This window comes from Martes martes (genome assembly GCF_963455335.1).
Source record: "Martes martes genome assembly, chromosome: 6".
In the NCBI taxonomy this organism is placed as follows: domain Eukaryota; kingdom Metazoa; phylum Chordata; class Mammalia; order Carnivora; family Mustelidae; genus Martes; species Martes martes.
In genome coordinates this window covers 20,479,496-20,503,148 of record NC_137893.1, presented here as the reverse complement: position 1 = coordinate 20,503,148, position 23,653 = coordinate 20,479,496, and the positions used below count along the sequence as shown (strand labels likewise).

Genomic DNA, 23,653 nt, shown 5'->3' with positions numbered 1-23,653 from the left:
CTGCCTATTAGACAAATAGCAAATTAGAAGGTATTAGAGGTTACTTATTGAATGCACCGCCTCTATGGACACTTGAAAGAGATATAAGACCTACATAAGAATATTTGGGTGCTGACACTATAAAAAGAGATCTTGAAAAGTGCTAAGTAACCTGGAGATTTGCAGAATACTGGGAAGAGATGCTGGGCTTTACAGTTAGCTTGAGGGCTAGCTGAGATACAAGTGGTTTTTGTGTCTTTGGTGTCTTTCCTTATTAACCTTTCAGCGGTTCAGAGGCACCCCCATTCTCAATCTGAAAGCAATTTGTATGGGGGAAGGAAGGTAATATCGAGGTTAGATGATGACTCTTTGAAAATGTGCTGCATGTTCCTTCTTTTGATTGCTTTCCATTTTGATAAAAATGCTACAAACTCCTAGGGGAATCCTGTATTATGCATCTTACTTTTGGGAAGAAAGTCTCAGAGAATGTTCATTTATTGGAAAGTAAGAATCATGTACTACTTAGCATTTATTTTGATGACAAGATAATAGGATTAAGTGCCACAGAAAGGAAAAATCATAGGAAAAAGATGGCCTGTGGCAAATAAGTATGCAGTCAGCCATGGCATAAAGTTTCTGGAAGGATAGTGTGTTACTTTACTTTTCACCAAAATCTCCTTTTAAGTGTTCAAACTCTTGGCGGCTGTTGGCTGTCCCTCCATACTGATAGGCGTGCTCTATTGCTCTAGGACTGTTGGAAAGGTGACAGTAAGAATCCCTTGGAACATTCCCCTCTGGGAACTTCAGGCCGGCAGGATCCCCTGAAGGTGCATCTTTACTCTTCTCTCCCTGTAAGAATAGGAAATAAGTCATATTAAGGGATGAAACTGATGTGCTAGTAGCAAAAGTTTGTTTGTGATTTCTTTATCATTAGTAAAAATAAAAAAATAAAAAAATAATGAAAGTGTATATTATTTGTGCATTTTCCATTCATGAAATATTAAGCCCCTCTCTTTCCTTGAGGAGATGACATTAGGTGCTGTAGCATTAAAAACAACAAATGACAACAGTCATTTGTTCATTAACAGTATGTTAAATCCAAAATTCTAGTCTGTGATAATAAAGCAGAGCTAACCCAAAGCCTCAGAGATAACTGCTCTATCTTTTAAATTAAATGCACATCTTAGCCAATGGTGAAAAATGGAAATATTGACAATAAAATAACCCTGGGGAATCAGTCAATAAAACCCTCATATCATAGACAACAACATTCCTTTAACACACAAATTATTATTTATACAGGCTGTTACCAACATACTTAGTAACACCTTCAAAATATTTAAGGATAGTTTTGGTGATAAGTAGTAAACGTTCATGTGACAGGATATAGAACAATTACCTTGTGCTCCTAAAATTGCACTGCTGATTTTAAAATTCAGAGCTGTGAGACTATAGGCTAATATTTCATGGTTATCTAGTCTTAATTTGGGGGGCAAAATTAAAGTTATTGCAAATAAACCTGATCATCCCGTCGTTTATTCAAGTATCTAAGCAATGTTTATTGAGCATTTCTACCTACGAGGTAGAAATGACGTGGAACGAAAGGAGTATTTGTGCGCGCCCTCCGCACGCACCGCGTGGTGGGGAAGACAAAGGTGAGTGAGAAACAGTTTCTTTTTTTAAGGGAACTGAAAACTGGTTTGGTAAAACAGGCAGTTAAATAGCAAACGGGAAGACAGGCTGTTGCCAGATAGAAAGGACCTTCGATGACTTGCTGGAGAATGGGGTTTTGTTTTTCAGGAGGGCGGGGGTGAGAGATTGGTGAGGAGTTGGGGACGGTCCCCAACCCTGGCGGCTCCTCCTTCTTCTCAGTCAGTGCATCCATTTCGCTATGGGAAGAGGGCAAGTGTGAATCAACTGCAAGGGTCAGCAAAGGGGGCGCTACCAGACTACAAGGTCTCCTTGACCAGCCTGGCCTTTCTTTGCTTTCATGTGGGAATCCATAGAGGAGGACTTGTCTCTTGTCTGCTGCGGAAAGGAATAGACGCTGGGATATTTATATGTGGCAGCCAAACACTCTAAATTCTCTGCGGACATATGCTCTGAATCATAATAATGATAATAAAAAGACAGGTTATAATTTAATTACTTCCAACCATATAACACAGAGACTCGGTTTACTATCCTAGAATAGCTGTATATGTGGATTTTGAACCCCATTAGACTTTGATTTTATCAGTGGAATTTTTTTCTCTGAGGGTCTTTTTTTTTTTTTTAAGATTTTATTTATTTATCAGAGAGAGAGAGAGAGAGCATGAAAGACACAGCAGGAGAAGGGGTAAGGAGTAGAGGGAGAAAGAGAGAAGCAGACTCCCCGCTGAGCAGGAGCCCAACATCGAACTTGATTGCAGGACGGTGGGATCGTGACCCGAGTCGAAGGCAGGTGCTTAACGGACTGAGCCACCCAGGTGTTCTCTGAGGGTCTGTTTTAATGCAGTAAGATTCTTTTGTGTCACATAACAGTCAGACTAATTGAGCTACTTAAGCAAAAGAGGGCAGTGCGTTATAAGGATATGGGAGTGTCTTACACAATCCAAGCGGAGATAATACAGTATCAGGGGCAAGATAGTACACTATCTGGTACACAAGATAGTACACTACCAGGGGCAAGAATCAGGAATTGCAAAGCTAGGAAGATTCAAGGAATTCCTTTTCCAAATGTTTCTGGTATCTTGGCTGTTTTTCTCAGCCGGCTTTCATTTTTCTTCCTCTTCAGGACAGCTTTCTGCCTTTTTTTCTTTCTACAAAGCAGCTTTCTTTCTATGTGCATGATTAATATAGAGCTCTTAGGCTTACATGTTTTCCATTCAATGACCAGCCTAGGCTAGTGTCTCTGGGTTCTAAGTTTATAAGGAAGGGGATCTGATAGCCCAGCTTAGTTCAGATGGTCTACCCCAATACAAACATCTGTATCCAGGTAGATGAAGTCACATACCTAAAATACTGGGCTTGCCCTGTGTGTAGGGAATCAATTCTCAGAAAAGGAGCAGTTGGCTGGATACCACAGAATGATGCCTCTTAAAATATATAAAATCTTCATTATCACACGAACTACCACATGAGAAACTATGTCCCCAGTTAAATTTAAAAACAAAAATTGTAAGAAATTCCCATGCTGGAACACAGGTGGTAAGACAGGTATTCTTATGTACTCATGGGGGAATAGAAATCAGTGTTCTTTTTTGGAAGGTAATTTCCCCTGACCCAGTAAGTCTACCTCTAAGAATATTTTATAAAGATATATTCAGCAGTGTAATCAAAGACTAATACACAGTGATCTTCACCTGTAAAGGGAGAAAATTGGAAAGCACTGAAAGTCTATTAATGGTTAAATAAATTAAAATATACACTTAAGATGCAATATTAGGACGTTACTGTGAAAATAAATTATTATAGCCCAAATTGCTATGAATCGGCCTTGATAAAAATTTAAAACAGCAGCCACATATTTTTCTGGATAGCTGCTTAAGAAGCTATTGATACAAGGGTAAATAAGAGAGACGATTAGCAAACATTTGACATTCTAATTACCAAGAACTATAAGGGAAATCTATAGTCATTCTGTATCTGTTATTATGAAGTTGAGTTTCTAAGGCTTTTTACAAGAAAGGCTAAGCGGTTTCCTATAATACTGAAAAGTGTATGTTAATAGTTCCAAGGTCTCCAACTTGAGAGTATGAATATTTGTTAGGAGACTGCACTTGATTGACAGCTTCAAATAGAAAACTGTATTTGTTTAAAGAGGTAAAGTGCGTGCTGTAGGCTGATCTTCCTCATCAGCCCATGATATTAACCTGCTGTGCCTGATCCACTGGCCCGCGCTCAAGTCCCAGCTGAAAAATTCCAGGATAAACCTTTTAGCATCAATATGAGAAGGGGACGGTAAGATCTCATCAGAATTTCATAGTCTCCTCTGAAAAATCCTTTAAATTATCCTCTAGTGAAAGCCTTCATAAAAGTCATATGAAATTATCTTTCTGCCATGTGACGTTCAGGAGAGGATCCTGAAAAATTACTAATTTTAAGTTGTACATAAATAAAATTATTCTATTAACATTGACAAATCGTGTGTGAACAAAGGAGGAGTTGCAAGGGGGTTCTCAAAAGTAGTCCCCGTAAGCTGAAATACATAGGGAAGTGCTCAAGATAGAATGGCCAGTGAAAAACTATCAGAAGAGAGAAGCTGGTGCGGGTGCTTTCCTCTTGCTGATGGTTCAGAAGCCAGCCTTGGAGGGGAATCAGTTCTTTAAAAGATGCTCAGCCACTTTAGCATTCAAGGAAATGCAAATCAAAATCACAATGAGATGCCCTATCTGTCCATTAGATGGACAAAATTATAAAAATTTGATCATATCCAGTTCAGCAGTTGGGAGGGACAATAGGTTTTTTCAAATGCTGTTCTTAGGAGTATAAACAAGTATTATTTCAATATTGACAATGCATATTCCCTTAAGCCAAGCAATTCTACTTTAAGGAACTGATCCTCCAGAAACATTCACAAGCCTCTATAAAGAGACCTAACAGCTCATATTCATTGAATGTTTTGCTCCATGCCAGGCATTGTGCTAGGGCATTTCATGCATCAACTCACTTAATCTTTGTAACAACCCTGTGATGCAGATAGCTAAGTATGTATTGAACACCTATTATGTGCATTGTTCTAGGCTCTTAGGACACATCATTGAGCAGATTAAAAAAAGGAGCTCGAATTCTAGCAGAAGAAACAGAGAGTAAATACCAAACACAATAAAAACAGGCTATAACAAAATGTGAAAAGTGCTATGGAAAAAAGAACAACTAGGAAAGGCAAAGGAGATGGGTAGTACTGGGGAAAGTCAGGAGACAGCTGTGGTATTAACTAGCAGGTTAAGGGAGGCCTTACTGAACGCTCGAAGGCTGGGCCGGAAGGAAGAACCGTTTGTGCAGATGTTTGTGGGGAGAGCGGTCCGGGCAGAAAGAAAGACCTTAGGGCAGGAATGCACATGGCTCATGCTAGTGTGGGCAGAAGAGTGAGCGAGTGAGGGAAAGGAGCCCGGATAATATATGACATTATCTTATGACATTGTAGGGACCGGAGCTTTTATTCTGAGTGTAGTGGGGGTGGGGGGCACTTTGAGCAGGGGAGTAACATGACGTTAAGTAACATGACGTATAAGCATGTGGTTGTTGTGTGGAGGACAGAGTGTCAGAGAAGCTGGTGGAACCCGGGAGCCCTGGCAGAGCCCCTGGCAGGGCTCAGGTGGGAGATAACGGTGGCTTGGACCAGGGTGGAAGGAGCAGCACCCGCGGGACTTGTTAAGGTTGGACCAGGAAGTGGGTGGGGAGATCAGCCTGAAAGAGTGGGAAGGAATTGGAAGCTTCATCTGTAATGAAGTCCTTAGTTTAAGAACTCAAGATTTTGTTAATTGAGCGTTTCTAGTTGATATCAGGGATCAGCCTTGCCTGTGAGTGGTTGATGTGAAGGTCAGGGAAGGAGGGAAGAACAGGGAGATCAGAAACTTTAAGAATTTCCATGGCTGTGACAGAAACCCGAGATCATGACTCAAAAGCAAATGGTACTGAGAATTACAGTACTAAATAATATACATTATACATGCAAATGGTTAAGTATGGGGCAATTGCAATCATTGTAATGAAAAGCATTGAGCTATATGGAATAAATCTGATTCAAAGTGTTTCTCTGGGAACAAAGATTGATATACCGAAGCTGGGAAACAACGGTATCAGGTACTAGAAGAATCCCACCTTTCGTATGTACATACAGTTGCAAACTGGAGTGAATTTTATACAGCTTTGGTGTCTAGAACTGTGTGTGTGGAAAGCGAGGACGGTTGAGAATCTGACACAGCATTCTCTTTTACCTTTTTATTCTGGCTTGTTTTAGGCTTTGAGGAATTTTTCCCTTTTTTGTAGAGGAAGTGCAACGGCGAAGACTCAATAGGACACTCAGAAAGAGAAGTGTGGACCTTTTCCACATATCGTTGGAAGTCTTCGACCTCCACATCTCGGTCCAACCTGTGTAGCAGAGGAGGGGAAACCCTTAAAATGTAGTTCAGACTTATAAGATGAAAACTACAGAAGTGAAAGAATTTGGTAATTAAAATCTCTGTGTGTGTGTGTGTGTGTGATGGGTCTGCATCAACCACTGTCTTAATGGGACCCCTTTACACGACCATTTAACCATTCATGGATAACTTTGCCTGGCACCAGCACATTCTGACAGATGGACATCTTTTCCGTCACCACATTCTGGATGGTGGGTACCGCCTCTGTGTTACTCCGTGTGTATTAATTTTCTCTCTTGCTTGCTCTTGTACTCAGGGAGCACTTCCTGTCTTTGTCAAGGACCTAGATTAATGGCTTTGTTTAAAGTGATGCATTAAGAAGACTTTCTTAAACCTCTAACAAGGATTTGGGTATGTTACTCTGTGCTACACCATTAATAATCAGCACAGATATAATTACATCTAATATTTATAGCTTGCTGTATGCCAGGTGCTCTCTGCACTTTATCTCATTTAATTGTTCTAACAAGGAGGCAGACATTATTATTATCTGCATTTTGGCAGAGAAGAAGTGAAGGCTGACTTAGCCAAGGGCATACAGAAATTTAAAGGGAAGAAACCTACACACAAACTGAAGTATGTCAGTTGCTCGAGCACATGCTAGCTTTTAATTACTCCCCTCTGTTGCTTCTCATAAATTGTATAGTTCTCAGTTTTAATAATGTAAACATTTTCATTATCGACCTGATTTTTTTTTTTTATCAATCATGCAGAATTACGAATAATAAAAATATCCTACCTGGTAAAGTAGGCATTACTTATACAGCCAGTGAAATTAGCGTACTGGGGACTGATGGGTGAGCCACCGAAGTAAAACTTCTTTTCACCTGCTTGTGTCTGTTCCTCTTTCCCTTTGGTAGGGTTCTTACTCCCAAGTCTGCTCTTATCTACTATCAGTTCATATCTGCAAAGGAAAAAGTTTCTTTATGCACCACACTGGTACCCTTTTACCTGGAGTTCCATTCCAGGTTGCAGGTTTTCTCATGGAATTAACATAGAACATTCTGGCTAGTGAAAGGATAACAACTTGCCAGACTCTTCATGAGGTCTGGGATAAAATAGCTGAATATTTTTAAATGCAGAAAAGACTCTCCAAACCCCTAAAAACAAGAAGCTCAGGTGATTAGTTACCAGCATTTTGGGGGGGGGGCGGTGGAAAAAGCAGAACGTAACTCATGGCAATTATTTAATCATACTTGGGAAGCCTGTTTTCATTGTAAAGCACATTGCCTGGTTTTGAGTGTAATTGGAAATGGAGCCTAGAAAGGCCAATTACTGCCTTTTTTTTTTGTAATGGGAGGGCTCCATAGAAGTGGGCATAGAAGAGCAGCTGTCTACAACAGAAATGTATTTTTGCTCCAGAAAGCTTTCTTCTTAAGAAAATGAAATTCAGTATTACATATTTGAAAAATAAAGCTAGAGCTTTCAATATACGGTCATAAATATAGAGTTCTCAGTTGCTTAATTAAAAATCTAAATGAAACAAATGTTTGCGGATCTCTTTCTACATGCAAAACAGTGCCCTCCATTCAGTAAGCGCTATGTGTAGGCACTTCCCTCAAGAAGGTCGGTAGCCTGTGGTTTGACTGGAAAAAAAACCCTTTATCTTCCTGTTAAGTAATTATATAGTGATTTATTTGGCATCTCTTGGAAATTAATAGCAACTTCTTTTTAAAAGAATGTAAGTTGTTCGCTCTACCATTTTTTTTTTTTTAAGCACTGGAAAAGCAATAGAATAGTCTATTATTCATAGTGGTCCTTGAGCAGAATCCTGTCCTACAAATGAAGGCATCTTGTGGGAAGAACATGAAGTCAGGAACCGCACCTTGCAGGTGAGACCGAGGTAATGACGAAGTGGGACAGCCCATCGTTGTACTGCTTGTCGGCCGACTGCACCTTGATGCCCTTGACATCCATAACCACGGTGCCGTTAGCCAACGAAATGGAGAACACATCTGACTGAAATTGAAGCACAGGGTTTTAAGTAAGGAGGCCCGGGATCTCCAAACGATGGACACGTGTTCAATGTTCACTTAATGATATGGCTTAAAGGAACGCCCGACGTGCGGAAGGTTGCTTGTGAAATAATTTCTATGAAAACAACAGTGACAGCATATTGCTTATATTGGTGTTGCCGACAAAATTAGGCACGTTTCAATGGAGAAAGGAGCCTCCTCTCTCCTGCACTGAAGATTTCTAGTGCTTTTGTTCTGCTGAGAGTTGTCCCAGGGTTAGCGCCTTCCCTAACTCGGGCATCGCTATTCTGCTTTCGGTCTCCCCGCTGGGAAAGGCAATACTTCAATCTCCTTGGAGATGTAGCTAGATGACCAGGCAAGGGTTAACTTGCCAGTTTGGCTTTTTAAGTGTTTTGAAGTGTTTTACTTTTCATCTATAGAGGTGGAAGACAAATAGAAAAAGGGCTGAAGTTAACAGTTCTTTTTACTAATTTGCTTATTGATTGTTTAAAATATTGGCAAATGGATAATCTTGCTTCTCTTCCCTTAGAGGGGCACTGACCTCTATGGGGGGGGAGGGCACAACCCTCAACATGATTACTCTTTTTTTTTTGGACAAAAACTGTTATTTAACATGGTAATCTGAGGCAGGTTTGGTGGTGGAGATCCTACAGAGTGCTTTGGGTAAATTCTCACCGTCGCTACTGATTTAAATTAAATTCAATATAAATGTGACAGATACAAGGCAATAAGTATGAAAAGTAAGAGTGGCTTTTACATATTATATTATGACCTGCTCTATCAGTGTATATGTTGATGATGACCTCTTCAGAGATAAATCAGTTGGGTCTTGGGGTCACCAAACCTCTGGGTATCTTATTTTTGGAATAATATACCTTTAGAAGGTGAGTTCAAGTGTTCTGTAGCCAGTCCAAGAACAGCAAAGTATGTTCCTTTTATTACTTTACCAAAAAAATCACATATGTATTTGTATATATACACAGAGGTTCTTAACATTTTTTGTGCTATGCACTCCTTTGGCACAGCACACGTGATACACATGGGCCCCTTCAAAAGTAACATTTTAAAATACATCAAACAAATATCTAGAATAAAAAGGAAACCAATTATATTGAGATACGGTTTCAAAATATTAAAACAATAAATCTGTGATGTAGTAATATATGTACTTCTTTATTAAAACGTTGAATTATAAAAATCTCTCAGCAGATCTAATAACTACTGTAATTTAAAAGTAGCAATGAGCAAAAATGATATTTTGAGGTATCTGTGGCAACTATTATATGAGATGAAAAATAACTGTGATTTCTATTAACAATAAAGTAACAGGTTCTACAAATATTACTGTGGTTTGTTGCTGACATTTGTAACTGAAGAAAATGCTGAATTTTAGTTTGAGAAAATAAAATTTATAAAAATTCTTATTTTTTTCTGACCTAGGTCCACAGACACACTGAATTTTCTCCATGAACTCCTGAGGGGTGGGTCTATGAATCCCAGGTTTAGAACTCCTCATATGTGATAGACATAATTACAGAGTATCTGAAATGAGACATTCTGTGTGTGTTCATGTGAGTCCAAATTAATCTGAATTGAAAATCACTTTTAACGTGCTTAAACAGTATTTTGAATAGACAAAACAATTATCACAAAGAAATTTCCCATAGGGAAAAAGAAATACTTACTCCTGAGGCATAATAGAATAGTAACCCATTTGGCTGTAACGTTCGGAAATTAAAACCTCCTTCAAAGCCATCGAAGAAAGATATTTTCTGAACTGAAGCAATGAAACTCTGCCCATTGAAATATGCTCTGCGAGATATCTGTGTGGCAAAAATAAATAAATAAATAAATAAATAAATAAATAAATAAATAATAAAATAAAGTGAATATAGTATAGTGTTTATGATAATTATCAAATGCTGAAAATGTCAATTTCGTACACACCAAAGCCCTTGCCTACTAGTTTCTGTATTAATAGTTTCTGTTTTAACTTCCGGTTTATACAGGCGTTCAGGCATGCTGACCATTCTGTGTGCCCCTGGCTGGTGGGGTTTTAGCTTCTCCAGTACCTCCACCCTGAGTGAGCAAAGATGCCCAAACAGTCTTTCTGGGTTTTGGAAGCCCCACCCATTGAAAAGTGAAGCAAACGAACAAGTCACAGAGGAAACCCCACACGACTTTTTAGCTTAATGTTTCTCTTTTTTGCTGGTGCCAGAAAGGCGCCCAAGGTGTACTTAGGCTCACAGAGAAGCTGAAAAAAGCTTTTCCAGCTTTTGAGAATGATATGTTTCATATCTATGTGTGTGTGTGTGTGTGTGTGTGTGTGTGTGTCTATTTATTTGAAAGATTTTGACTGACTGGTACTTACAAGAGAGTCTTCGGGGCATCCATAACCAACTCCCAGGGTTTCTGTCTGCTCTAATAAATTGAAATCTTTCTTTTGGAACTGGAAACCCTTCATACATCCTCTGAAGTTGACATCTAGGGGAAGGTGCGCTCTGAGGGTCCTGAAAAAGAAAATTAAGTCTTCACTGATAACATGATGATGATGATGATGGTGATGTTACCCTGCATATGTGGGATATGAAAGTTGATTTTATTTATAGTCATTTTTAGTAGCTCTGTAACTATTCATATTCTCATGCTTTCTCTCATAAGCATAGAGTAATGTCTAATCTTTGCCTGTAGAACAGCTTTATTCTGCATCAAGCCAATTTGTTTACTTCTTTATAGTTTTAAAGATCCTTTAACTTACATTAGCTCATTTTATGTTTATCAAAATTCTGTGATATAAAAGGAAAGGCTAGGGGTGTCTGGGTGGCTCAGTGGTTAAATGTCTTCCTTCGGCTGGGGTCAAGATCCCGGAGTCCTGGGACTGAGCCAGTCTCGCATAGAGTTCCCTGCTCAGCGAGGAGCCTGCTTCTTCCTCTCCCACTCCCCCTGCTTGTGTTGTTCCCTCTCATGCCATGTCTCTCTCTGTCTAATAAAATATTCTTTTTTTTTTTTTAAAGGAGAGGCTATTATTTCCCTTTTACAGATGATTAATAGGTTGAACCACACAGAACGGATGTATTTTAGGTCAAAAACAGTCAATTGTTGGCAACTTCAAAATGAAACTAAGAAACATCAAAATCTTTTTGTTTCTGTTTTTGTTTTTTTAATGTCACAAGTGGTAAGTTAAGATTTGAACCCAGGTCTTCAGTCTTCCACTAAACCATTCCCAAGTGGATTGGATTAAAGTCATGAACTCATCTTCTTGGCTTTTTTACAACACACTTATGATCAACTAAGGCTAGAGAAATCTCCTAGTGGAATGTTGAGCCTTTGGAGTAATAAGAAAGTAAGAAATCTTTTATCTTTGAAATCAGAGATGATAATTTGATTGATACTGTAATTCTAGTACCTATCATTATGCCTAGTATACAGGAGGTGTCCAAGAGCATATTATCAAATATTGAATGACTATGAAGTTAGTTCTGATCAAATTACAATGTCTTCAGTGTATTTTAAATGAGCATTGGTCAAACTAAGGAGTAACAGTCCCACTATATTCTGTTCCATCAAGATCATACCTAGAGAACCATGCTAACTAAAGGTTTGGGGGTAGATAATGACAACCATAATGGTTGAAAGTCCCATGTGGAGTTGTTGAAGGAGCTAAGAGGGTATCTAATTTGGAAAAAAATTTGAGGTTGGGGTCTCATCCCAGACCAGTTAGAATTTCTGGAGAATGGTTACAGGAAATGGTGTTTATACAATTTCTCCAGGTTATTCTGGTGAGAACCAGGGTTGAGGATGACCAGGCTGGACTATCCTCAAGTTGTCTCTCAATTTCAAGGGTGTTTGATGCTACGACTTGATTGTAATAAGAGATAGTTAAATTTTTAAATGCTTGAGAATAAAATTATAATGATACATAATTCACATCCCCTTGGATAAGCTCAAAATTTTTTTATACCCTCAGATGCTATTTGAGAGTTCAAAGAAGTTTAAAGTAAGTCTGAAATAAAAGTAAAGGGACACCGGGACACAATGCTTCATGTTCATACGATACACAGGCTCCATCTTTGCTCTTGCAGGTAAGAAATATCACACGAGACTGTGTTCAGAGATTAATACAATAATTAAAGAAACCTGTAGATCTCATCTGGAAGATGCTAATTTAAGGAGGTCATGAGGGTGCTTGAGTGTGTGTGCATGTGTCTGTGCGGGTGCCTACAAGCAGCAAGTGGGAGTGCCTTCAAACCTTTACTAGACCTCTCTTGGATGTTGAATACTCAGCCCAGGACGTCATCAGGAACAACAGCTACTTAACAAAAAGAGCTTACCTGGATTGTAAAATTTCTGGGGGAGCCCCTCCAATGTATATGTCTGTAAAAGGTATCTTCATCTTTTCATTGTCCATGCTCTTGACATGTCGTCTGTCAACCACCAAAATCATTTTCTTATCGTTGTGGTAAATGATTGAGATCTGGGAGACATAACATATAGTCAAGTCTTGATCATTATTTAATAATCAACTTTTTAAGGACGACTATATATTTTAATTATTCTGGTTATAACAGCTGGGCCTCCATGATCTTGTATTTGTTTGTTCACAAAATGGGGAACAAATTTTCCCTTCTTACAGACAAGGACACTCATACTTAAATAACCAGAAGATCACATTTTCTGGAGAAGAATTTCCACATGGAGAAGGAGCTAGACCAAAAAATATTTTTGTCATGACACCAATTGTTTTCTTTCACCTCTTTGAGGAGATTCAGGATAAAAGACTATAAACAGGGACCTTTTGGACTGAGACTGCATGTTACCAGGTGTCATTGTTTTAGTGACACAGTGAAAAACTTTAATGATTCTGCCAAAATTCTAGTCAGTGATATAGTTAAAATATTCTCCTATTGTACACCATCCTCATGGAGGTCATGAACTTTGAACTGAAAAGAGAAATAGAGCCTCCTACTCTCTGCATTTTGGTTCAACTTAAAAGATAAACCTTTTATACATTTTACTCAATTGTAGATTCAAAGTAGTTGTTACTGAAAATAGATGAAATATATTATCAGTGTACTACACAACTGTTTCAAAGTTAAAGAGCATTCCCTGGGGGCTCACTTTATAAGGAAATCTGTGTTAGTATTTTCTAAGTTCTGGATAAATGTTTTACAAGGAAATTCTCTATTTGCTTACTACCTACTCTTTTTACATTTAGTAGTGCTCAAAGGATACTTTTAAAAATGGCTGTGTATCCACACTAGCATTTTCAACAGATGTATAAAAGTATTCTATGGAGTGCCATTATAATCAAGACACTGAGCAGGAGTCTTTTGGTCAATGAAGCAATTAAAATGAATCTTTCTGTGATGTTTTATTAGAAAACATCAATATGACAAAAACATTCATTTTTTTAAAGAAAATGTTATCCTGGAGTTGAGTAGATCGGGTCCTGCTCTTGGTTTTTAGAAGAGAAGGTGCTCAGTTTCATTACTTTCCCACCTATGTCATTTGACCATCTGATTAGATCAATAGTTCTAAGTATAAGTGAAACAAAACAAAACAAAACAAACCACACAAATTAAATGATTTATACCTCATGGTATTTTGCATCATTAATTTGAGCTTTCTTTGATGTGTCCTCAAGATGCACAGGGCCATTGCTAAATCCAAAGTCATAGAACACATGTAGGTAACCATTGCGCATTTCCAAGCTGAAAAACATACTCTGTGGAGAGAAAGAAGAAGTTATAAGATGTAAACATCTGCTATTAGGAAAGTGTAGATTTATCTGAATTTGAGAGCTTACACTGTAGTTTTTATTATTGAAACTGAAGACTAAAGAAGTCTCATGAAATTCTTATTATAAAATTAAAATTGCAACTCCATCCATATCAGCAGTTAGGTCTCAGGTTAATATATCAAAATGTTAATATTTATACTCAATTTAAAGCAGCCATCTTCTGTTTCTTATTTACTTGATGAATTAATAAAATTTTAAGTTTACCTTATTGGCCTTTTAAAAATCCTGAGAACATTTGAAAATTGTAACAGGCTTACAGGCATGAGTGCATTTCATTTTAAAAGGAAAATTGGCAATACTGAAAAATAATTCCAAGGTTTGCTGAGACGAATCTGAAAAAATTATCAGCAAGTACGGATATAAGGAAAAGGACATTTCTGTATTATTTGGAAACACTGGATTTATGTAAATAAACATGAAATGATTATGTACTTGGGCCATATGGTGTTTGAGAACCAAAGTAATTCTGTAGCACTCAAATAATTTACTGGTCAGGCTTGCTTGTTTTGGAAGATAGTTTACAATAGAAGAACTGAATGGATTTGAAGAATGAGGCATTATCGTAGTTCTTATTTATCAGAAAGTGATCTCTCAAGTGGAGTCTGTATACTCCAGAGATATGGAAAATAATCCATTAGGGGAAAGAAAATATATTTCAACTTGCATTTTTTTAAAAAGATTTTATTTATTTATTTGACAGACAGAGATCACAAGTAGGCAGAGGCAGGCAGAGAGAGAGAGGAGGAAGCAGGCTCCCTGCTGAGCAGAGAGCCTGATGTGGGGCTCGATCCCAGGACCTTGGGATCATGACCTGAGCTGAAGGCAGAGGCTTTAACCCACTGAGCCACCCAGGTGCCCCTTACCTTGCATTTTTTAAAAAAGATTTTATTCATTAATTTGTCAGAGAGAGAGAGAGAGCGCGAGCGAGCACAAGCAGGCGGAGCAGCAGCAGAGGGAGAAGCAGGCTCCCTGCTGAGCAGGGAGCCCCCCACTGGGACTCGATCCTAGGACCCTGGGATCATGACCTGAGCTGAAGGCAGATGTTTAACTGACTGAGCCACCCAGGCGTCTCTCAACTTGCATTTATACTAATTTTAAAACTCCAAAATAGAGAAACAAGTTAACTTTTAATATTTAATACATGGCCTGAGCTGGGCCTTCATTTTGTCCTTTGGACAGATTTTTATGGGCTTCACACAGCATGTGAGGCTTTGAGAGCACAGTTTTACACCTGAAGGCTGGCAGTGGCCCCTCACGCATTTCTTTGCTTTTAGCCATATTGCAATTTATTGCAGTTTATGTGTGTCTGGTTACATGGGTTTATGCGTGAGAAGGCTTAAATAATAGAATATTTATAATAATTTTCTTTTGAGATGCAGTGATGTGAAAATATTTTTGAGACACTGATGTCTGCAGATTACTTCTTGCAAATGACTAAAAATGACAGGTTTAAAGAGGGCTACATATTTTCTTTATAAAATGAGTAATCATAAATTTGTTGACCTTCATTTGTCATGACAGATGTCTTTCCATATTATGAAACTTACTGGTTATTTAAAAAATACTTGATCTGTCATTTCAATAGAGGGGTATTATTATAACAATGCATGAAAAAGAACTCTTTAAAATTTTTGTTATTTTTTATTTTAATTCCAATATAGTTAACAAACGGTATTATATTAGTTTCAGGTATACAATATAGTGATTCAACACTTCCATACATCATCCGGTGCTCATCACAAGTGCACACCGTGATCCCCATCACCCATCCCCAAACCCACCTCCCCTTTGGTAACCATTGGCTTGTTCTCTATAGTTAAGAGTCTGTTTCTTAGTTTGTCTCTCTCTCTCTTTTGTTTCCCCTTTGCTTGTTTGTTTTGTTCCTTAAATTCCACATGAGTGAATTCATATGATGTTTGTCTTTCTCTGACTTATATCGCTTAATATATTTTCTAGCTCCATCCATGTCATTGCAAATGGCAAAATTTCATTCTTTTTTAAGGTTGAATAATATTCCATTGTATATATAAACCACATCTTCTATCAATGGATACATGGGCTGCTTCCATAATTTGGCTCCTGTAGATAAAGCTGCTATAAACATAGGGATGTGTGTATCCCTTTGAATTAGTGTTTTTGTATTTTTTGTGTAAATACCCAGTAGTGATAACTGGATCATAGGGTAGTTCTATTTTTTTTTTAAAGATTTTATTTATATATTTGACAGACAGAGAGCATAAGTAGGCAGAGAGGCAGGCAGAGAGAGGGAAACAGGCTCCCAGCTGAGCAGAGAGCCCCGACGCAGGGCTCGATCCCAGGACCCTGGGATCATGACCTGAGCCGTAGGCAGAGAGGCAGGCAGAGAGAGGGAAACAGGCTCCCAGCTGAGCAGAGAGCCCCGACGCAGGGCTCGATCCCAGGACCCTGGGATCATGACCTGAGCCGAAGGCAGAGGCCTAACCCACTGAGCCACCCAGGTGCCCCAGGGTAGTTCTATTTTTAATTTTTAAAGGAAACTCTATACTGTTTTCCACAGTGGCTGCACTAGTTTGCGTTCCCACCAACATAGCAAGAGGGTCCCTTTTTTTCCACCTCTTTGCCGTCACCTGTTTCTTGTTTTCAACTTTAGCCATTTTGGCAAAGTGTGAGGTGATGCCTCACTGCAGTTTTTCTTTCTTCTCATTGTAGTTTTGATCTACGTTTACCTGATGATGAGTGAGATTGAGCATCTTGTCATGTGTCTGTTGGCCACCTGGAGGTCTTCTTTGGAGAAATGTTTCATGTCTTCTGCCCATTTTTTAATTGGATTATTTGGCTTTTTGGGTGTTGAGTTGTATCAGTTCTTCATATATTTGGATACTAACCCTTTATGAGATATGTCATTTGCAAATATTTTCTCCCATTCTGTAGGCTGCCTTTTAGTTTTGTTGCTTTTTTCCCTCATTGTGCGGAAGCTTTTCATTTTGGTGTAGTCCCAATAGTTTATTTTTGTTTTTTTCCCTTGTCTCAGGAGACACATCTAGAAAAATGTTGCTGTGGCCAATGTCAGAGACATAACTGCCTGTGCTCTCTTCTAGCATTTTTATGGTTTCAGATATCACATTTAGGTCTTTAAAACCATTTTGAGTTTACTTTTGTATTTGGTCTAAGAATGTGGTCCAGTTTCATTCTTTTGCCTGTAGCTGTCCAGTTTTTCCACCACTATTTGTTGAAGAGACTGTCTTTTCCCTATTGTATATTCATTTCCCTTTGTTGAAGATTAATTGACCATATAGTTGTGAGTTTATTTCTGGATTTTCTATTCTGTTTCATTCATCTATGTGTCTATTTTTCTGCCAGCACCATACATTTTTTATTACTACAGCTTTGTAATACTACTTGTGCTGGAATTATGAGACCTCTAGTTTTGTTTTTCTTTTTCAAGATTGCTTTGGCTATTTGGGTCTTTTCTGGTTCCATACAAATTTTAGGATTGTTTTTTCTAGTTTTGTGAAAAATGCTGTAGGCATATTTTGACAACAATTGCATTAAATCTGTAGACTTTTTTGAGTAGGATAGATATTTTAATAATATTTGTTCTTCTAATCCATGAGCATGGAATGTCTTCCTATTTTTTTGTTTTGCCTTCAATTTCTTTCATCAATGTTTTATAATTGGTTAAGTTTATTTCTAGATATTTTGTTATTTTGGTGCAATTGTAAATGAGATTTTTTCTTATTTTTCTTTCTGCTGCTTCACTATTGGTTATAGAAATGCAACAGATTTCTGAAGAGAAAGTAACTTTTTTGAAGAAAGTTGTACTCTGGAGAGATGGTTTTTAAAAAATATATTTGTAAAATTTTCTAATGTTAAATGAATTTGTTGATGAAAACAATGTGTACCATCTGTAAAAACTCTCATATCTGCACTATTAAAAATAATTTTAGAAAAAAATTTCTAACTAGTTTAAAAATCTGTCAAATAAAGATTTCAATGGTCTTGAATTCTTTTGTTAAAGTTTACAAAATGATGCAATATATGATTAGCTAGCAAGAACTGACATCATAAAAGATGGACATGTACCAGCCAAATTCAAAGACAACTTTTGACAATTAGTGAAGGAGACTGAAAAATGGTATCATAATTTAGTAAGCATAGTCAATGATACACATCTGACACTTTTACTTTTGAGGTACTTTGTTTAGTTTTGACAGCCAATAAAACTTGTATTGAAAGCAATTGGACTTCGGATAAGACTTTTGATCACTGTATCTCAAAGAGTTAATGAGATGTCCAAAAATACATATGCATATTTAATTACATTGTTCTTACTAATACCGCTATTAATATTTGTACCATTACCAAATAGAAAACAATTTTATTTCATCTTTATTTTAAAGTATTTATTTTTATTCCATATTTTATCTTTACACAAATTGTCTTTTATTCCTAGTTTTGAATATTATCTCTATATTAAAATATGGATTATTACTATTAATCATTAATAAACTACTTTATAATTATATTATGAAGTACACATTACAAGTGTGTTTATATATACACTTTTACATATATTATTAAGAAATGCATATATTTATGGTAAGCATGCTTTTCTTGTTTGTTTGTTTGTTTTACTGATAAAAGCATATGATGTAAAAAAGTCAGTGCTAAATTTCTGCAGACACACTACCCCCTCTATCTTGGTGCTGATTTTCTGCAAAATTCTCTAGCTTGTTAAAGGGGGTTACATTTAATATACATCCAAAAATGCATTTCAGAGTTGCAGTAATTACTTATTGCTGGCATCACTTCCCTAAAGAAAAAGAAATCCAATTTTGCTTTTTAAACTAAAACTTCGGTTTGGTGGCACGACACACTCAACCTGGGAAGGTTCCTAGGAATATGCATCATGGAAAGTAAAGGGAATAATGGAGAGGATAAAGAACTTTTATATTTACTCACTCCATTGACCATCAGGAGCACGAGGCCATTGTCAGCTGGTGTTCGAACTTCTATGTCAAAGCGAGTCACCTGACCGAATTTCCCTCTCCTTGTGATATCCCTTACCACCGCATAACTAGAGCCATCGAAGAAATAGCTGGCAGCTCGGCTCTGAGTGAAGGCCAGTTTGTCTCTGAAATAAAAACGCAAGGATCATATGAGCATGACAGTTTGCATTATGCTTTCCACGTGAGGAACATTCAACCCATTGTCATGACATCTTCCATGGAACTTACAGCATTAAATATGAGGAACTTAAGACACAAAACAGACGAACATGGTGGAGGGGGCGAGGCAGAAAGAGAGGCAAACCACAAAACAGACTTTTAACTCTAGAGAGCAAACTGAGAGTTGCTGGAGGGGAGATGTGGGGAGAGATGGGCTGGATGGATGACGGGCATTAAGGACGGCACTTGTGATGAGCGCTGGGTGTTGTATGTAAGTGACGAAGCACTAAATTCTAGACCTGAAACTAATATTACATTGTATGTTAACTAATTGGAATTTAAATAAAAACTTGAAAAAAAAAGTGAAGTCCTGATGTCTACATGGGAGACAGAGAAGTATTTATAGGTAAGTTAAATGAATGGTTTATTTTTTATTTAAAATTTTTTTTTTTTTAGTTTCAGATTTAGAACTGAGTGATTCATCACTTACATACAACACTCAGTGCTCATCACAGCAAGTGCCGTCCTAATGCCTATCACCCATCTAGGCCATCCCTCTGTACACCTCCCCTCCAGCAACCTTCAGTTTGTTTCCCATAGGTAAGAGTCCATTTTCGGGTTGGCCTCTCTCTTCCCACCCCCCTCCCACATGCTCATCTGTTTTATTTCTTAAATTCCACATATGAGTGAAACATGTGGTATTTGTCTTCCTTTGACTAATTTTGCTTAACATTATACTTTCCAGCTCCGTTCACGTCATTGTAAATGGCAAGACTTCATTGCATTCCATTGTGTGTGTGTGTGTGTGTGTGTGTGTGTGTGTGTGTGTGTAATCTTCCATATCCTAATGAGTGATTTTGAATGGATTTCTTTTCTACCCTTTGTGCTAAGACAACAGAAGTTTCTGGTGAAACCCAAGTCTCTGGAATCCTAAATTAAAGCAGCAAACGAGGGCGCTTGTGTGGTTCAGTCGTTAAGTGTCTGCCTTCGGCTCAGGTCATGGTCCCAGGGCGCTGGGATCGAGCCCCACATCGGGCTCCCAGCTCACGGGGAAGCCTGCTTCTCCTTCTCTCACTCCCCCTCTTCTGTTCCCTCTCTCACTTTGTCTCTCCCTGTCAAATAAATAAATAAAATCTTAAAAAAAGAAAAAGCTGCAAACAAGATGTTTAACACTTCATACTTGTACATGCTTGTCTATGGCAGAAAACTGAAATGATTTTTGCAGACATGACTCTTATGCAGTTCCAAGACTGGGCTCCCCAAAGAAAAAATGGGAACCTGAATATTGATCCATCCATAGTTGTCTCATCTGCTGCTCTCACGTGGCTATCCAAGTCTTTAGTGCTCTTAACACTTTCTTACCTGGCACACGGTACTGACTTGGAGGGATCCATGTTATAGATGTGCTTAAAGTTGTACAAGCTGATCACATCATTATTCAAAGTGGCCAATTCCAGGCAGCCCACGAAGCCAGGCAAGTTTAAGCTTGCGGGGAGCTATGAACAAACAAAGTCAATTACCCCATGATTGCGCTTCACCCAGATGATACAGAACAGACAATGAAATAGATAACAGGTCAGGGAGAACTGCCTATATAGATAAATATCTTTCTAGAACTGTGTCTCCTCTGGGCTGGATAATTTACATAAACAATGATTTTTCAGTTGTGCCTATCTAGCAAGAGGATGGGATTTGTTGAGTATATACTATGTATCAGTCACACACCGAATAGTGAATTCAGGAGCAAAATCAATTCTTTCAGCATCTCTTTGAGGTAGGTATTCCTGTTTTCATATCAACAGAAGGAAAATAATTCTCGGAGAGGTTCAATAATATGTTTATAACTAGTGAGTAATAGCCTTGGGGTTGAAATCCTACATCAACTCCCTATCTCCTTGTCTGAGCCTTTCCTTTATTTGCCTTTCACCAGGTCTCATACTCCCCCCTTAGATTCACTCCTTTCCTCATCCCAAGTATTTTATTTCATGTCTATATTAGTTGAAATAACTAAGTTTTTGAAACTGTCATTGTGAACCCAGCAAACCCACAAGGTCCATGCACTCCTACAGTAGTGGGTGGGGGTAATATCAATTACATATGCATGTATTGGAATGAAATGAATTGATATACAAGTGGTATCTAGAGCCTGAAAGCATCTGACACCATGAAACTATGGGTAGCAGAGACCGGATTTATATGCCAGATTTATAGATCAGAATTTTAACACCCATGGAGCTAACTTCTTTCTTGAAATACCAACATTTCAATACACCCCCAAATCATTGTAGGACTTATGGATTTTTAAAAAACAGTCAGTGTAGATTTTCAGTAAGTCCAAATCTGGCTGGACAGCTTACCTTGAAGTTTGAAGGCACACCACCAACATAAAACACAGTGTCCTCGGGGTCCAGATCCAACAAGGCGTCATCTCCCGTAAATTCTCCCTTTTTAATAAACTTTTCCTCTGCAGTGCTACTCAGACTTGGGACTGTCAAAAACACCTTTCCATGTTTTCCTACCCTGTTAAGAATTTTCAGTCCTTATTAGCCAGATAATTTGTAGAAAATTTGTTTTTTTAAAGGTCATCATGTGAAAGCTTTTACAGGATGTCAACAATCAGCAGAAAGAAAAAAAAAAAAAGATATTCCATCTTGGAATTAAGGCATGGATTGGGCAGATAAAAAGATCTAATAATCTGACTGCTGTTTAGAAATGATGAGTATTTTTTTCTAATCTTTTTTTTCCCGACTTAGGTATTTGGGAAGCAACATAGGCATACTGGGGGAAAAAAGGAGCAACAATAAAGGGAAGAAAATGCTACTTAAACATCCGCAGGAAAACTGTGTGTGTGTGAGTATGTGTATGTGTGTGCACGCGAGCACATGCACACATGCATTCCACAGATTTTTTATGAAATGCGCATGGAAGCCCTGTATTGTGAATTCACTTTACCTTTCAATCTTGACAATGCTGAAGTAAGCAGGCCAGGAGCTGACGGGCTTGGAGTTCAGGGGAATCTCTACATCCTTAGCTCCCAGATTATAAATGTACACCAGGTTATCATTTTTGATTGCAAGACCCATGTATTCTTTTTTGGCCTGAAATGTCAAGAAGCCACTTAAAGAAAATTCGTATGAATGAACATCATAGTTTGTTTTCCTTTCTTTAAGGGACAATCATCAATCCTAGTGCTTGGCTGTCTACAAGGCACATCTTGCCTGAATTATTACAAAGTTCCTGTTGGACTGGGCAGTGCCTTTTCCTTTCCAGCCTCCCTGTGGCTACATTGGTGTGCTGCTCCCCTGTGTTTGTCCAAGTGCATCCTGGACAGGGAGGCAGGCCACGGCAGGCTTGTGGACATTTGACAGCTTCCAGGAGTGGCCCGATCCCGTCTGGTTAACCCAGGGACATAACGCAGCCTGCCGACACGGACTGCCGTGCCTGTCCAAACAGGGTGAGCAACAACCGTTAACACGTCTCTGGGTTCCGGAAGTCCTTGAAATGCTGCATTCAATGAGCCGTGTGAGACTGATTATGAAGCAGCCCCAGAAATATCCCACGTAGAGAAGGAATCACTTACCTTTATGACCACTCGAGTCTCGGGATTAAAGTGGTCTGTACCAGAACAGGAATGTTGTTTGGGTAACCAGAATGGGAAATGTTGTTTGTTTGCATAGGTGGTTTTGTTTTAAGGTTAAGAGGAAAGCCCCTGTCTTTCCTTTGACTATTATTCTCTCTTTTCAAATGTGTTTTCCTGGGTGTTATACGCAACTGATGAATTATTGAACTCTACACCTGAAATTAATGATGTACTCTCTCTTGGCTAATTGAATTTAAATTTTTAAAAAAGGAAAAAAATTAAATAAAAATAAATTTACTAGGAAAAATAAAACCACGTCACATGCTTACGTTTTTGCTTCCGAGGTACAGGATGAACCGGTCCGTCCCTCTAGCCGGCTCTGGCTGCTTCACGGGGGGAGGTTTCATGTACAGGCTCAGGGATGTGAAGGTCTTTAAGTCATCCATACTGGTTTTAGGGTGCACCTCGACTGCCGACTGGCCATCAAACATCATGGAGACTTGGATCTGGAGTTAGAGAATGTTTCTGTCAAAAGCACCCTGCAGAAATGGGCGCAGCTCTCTCCCATGGTTCCCAACGGGCTTCCCTCCGTCCTTATGGACTCTCTGAGCCCTACTCCCTTCCTTGTCCTTGTTTCCTGATGTCCTCACCTTGTGGGAGAAAGGGGTTAAGGCAGATCATAATATAGTCATTTACATTTAAAGTGGGGTGAAAGGAAGCCAAGAAATGGTGACAAAGTGGATCTACGATGAGGATAATATAGATCATAATATAGTGATCTATATTCACTATAGATGATCATAATATAGTCATTTACAGTCATAGCAGATCATAATATAGTCATTTACATTTAAAGTGGGGTGAAAGGAAGCCAAGAAATGGTGACAAAGTGGATCTACGATGAGGATAACTACGAATCCCACAATGAATTACACACTTGGTTGGGGTGAACTAAATAGCTTGATGGGATTCCTGGTCAGTTACATATAGTCAGATAATTTCATAAGGCCCATAAAATTATCAATGACTAATTGATCAGGAGAAGT

The 23,653-nt window shown here is 38.3% G+C and overlaps 1 protein-coding gene across 2 annotated transcripts in view; it reads right to left on the bottom strand.

Moving 5' to 3' along the window:
• LAMA4 (laminin subunit alpha 4) overlaps nucleotides 1-23,653 on the bottom strand; it is a 148,025-nt gene that overhangs the window by 11,968 nt on the left and 112,404 nt on the right. For both annotated transcript variants that reach the window (XM_080805146.1, XM_080805147.1), the window contains exons 19-31: nucleotides 22,937-23,113; nucleotides 21,980-22,125; nucleotides 21,385-21,547; nucleotides 20,390-20,523; nucleotides 18,822-18,993; nucleotides 13,674-13,805; nucleotides 12,412-12,554; nucleotides 10,452-10,590; nucleotides 9,766-9,903; nucleotides 7,930-8,063; nucleotides 6,844-7,008; nucleotides 5,901-6,054; nucleotides 641-828 (exon numbers count right to left, since the gene is read on the bottom strand). In XM_080805146.1, the coding sequence (XP_080661272.1) occupies nucleotides 641-828; nucleotides 5,901-6,054; nucleotides 6,844-7,008; nucleotides 7,930-8,063; nucleotides 9,766-9,903; nucleotides 10,452-10,590; nucleotides 12,412-12,554; nucleotides 13,674-13,805; nucleotides 18,822-18,993; nucleotides 20,390-20,523; nucleotides 21,385-21,547; nucleotides 21,980-22,125; nucleotides 22,937-23,113 (1,985 nt within the window). The remainder of the gene's footprint in view (nucleotides 1-640; nucleotides 829-5,900; nucleotides 6,055-6,843; nucleotides 7,009-7,929; nucleotides 8,064-9,765; nucleotides 9,904-10,451; nucleotides 10,591-12,411; nucleotides 12,555-13,673; nucleotides 13,806-18,821; nucleotides 18,994-20,389; nucleotides 20,524-21,384; nucleotides 21,548-21,979; nucleotides 22,126-22,936; nucleotides 23,114-23,653) is intronic.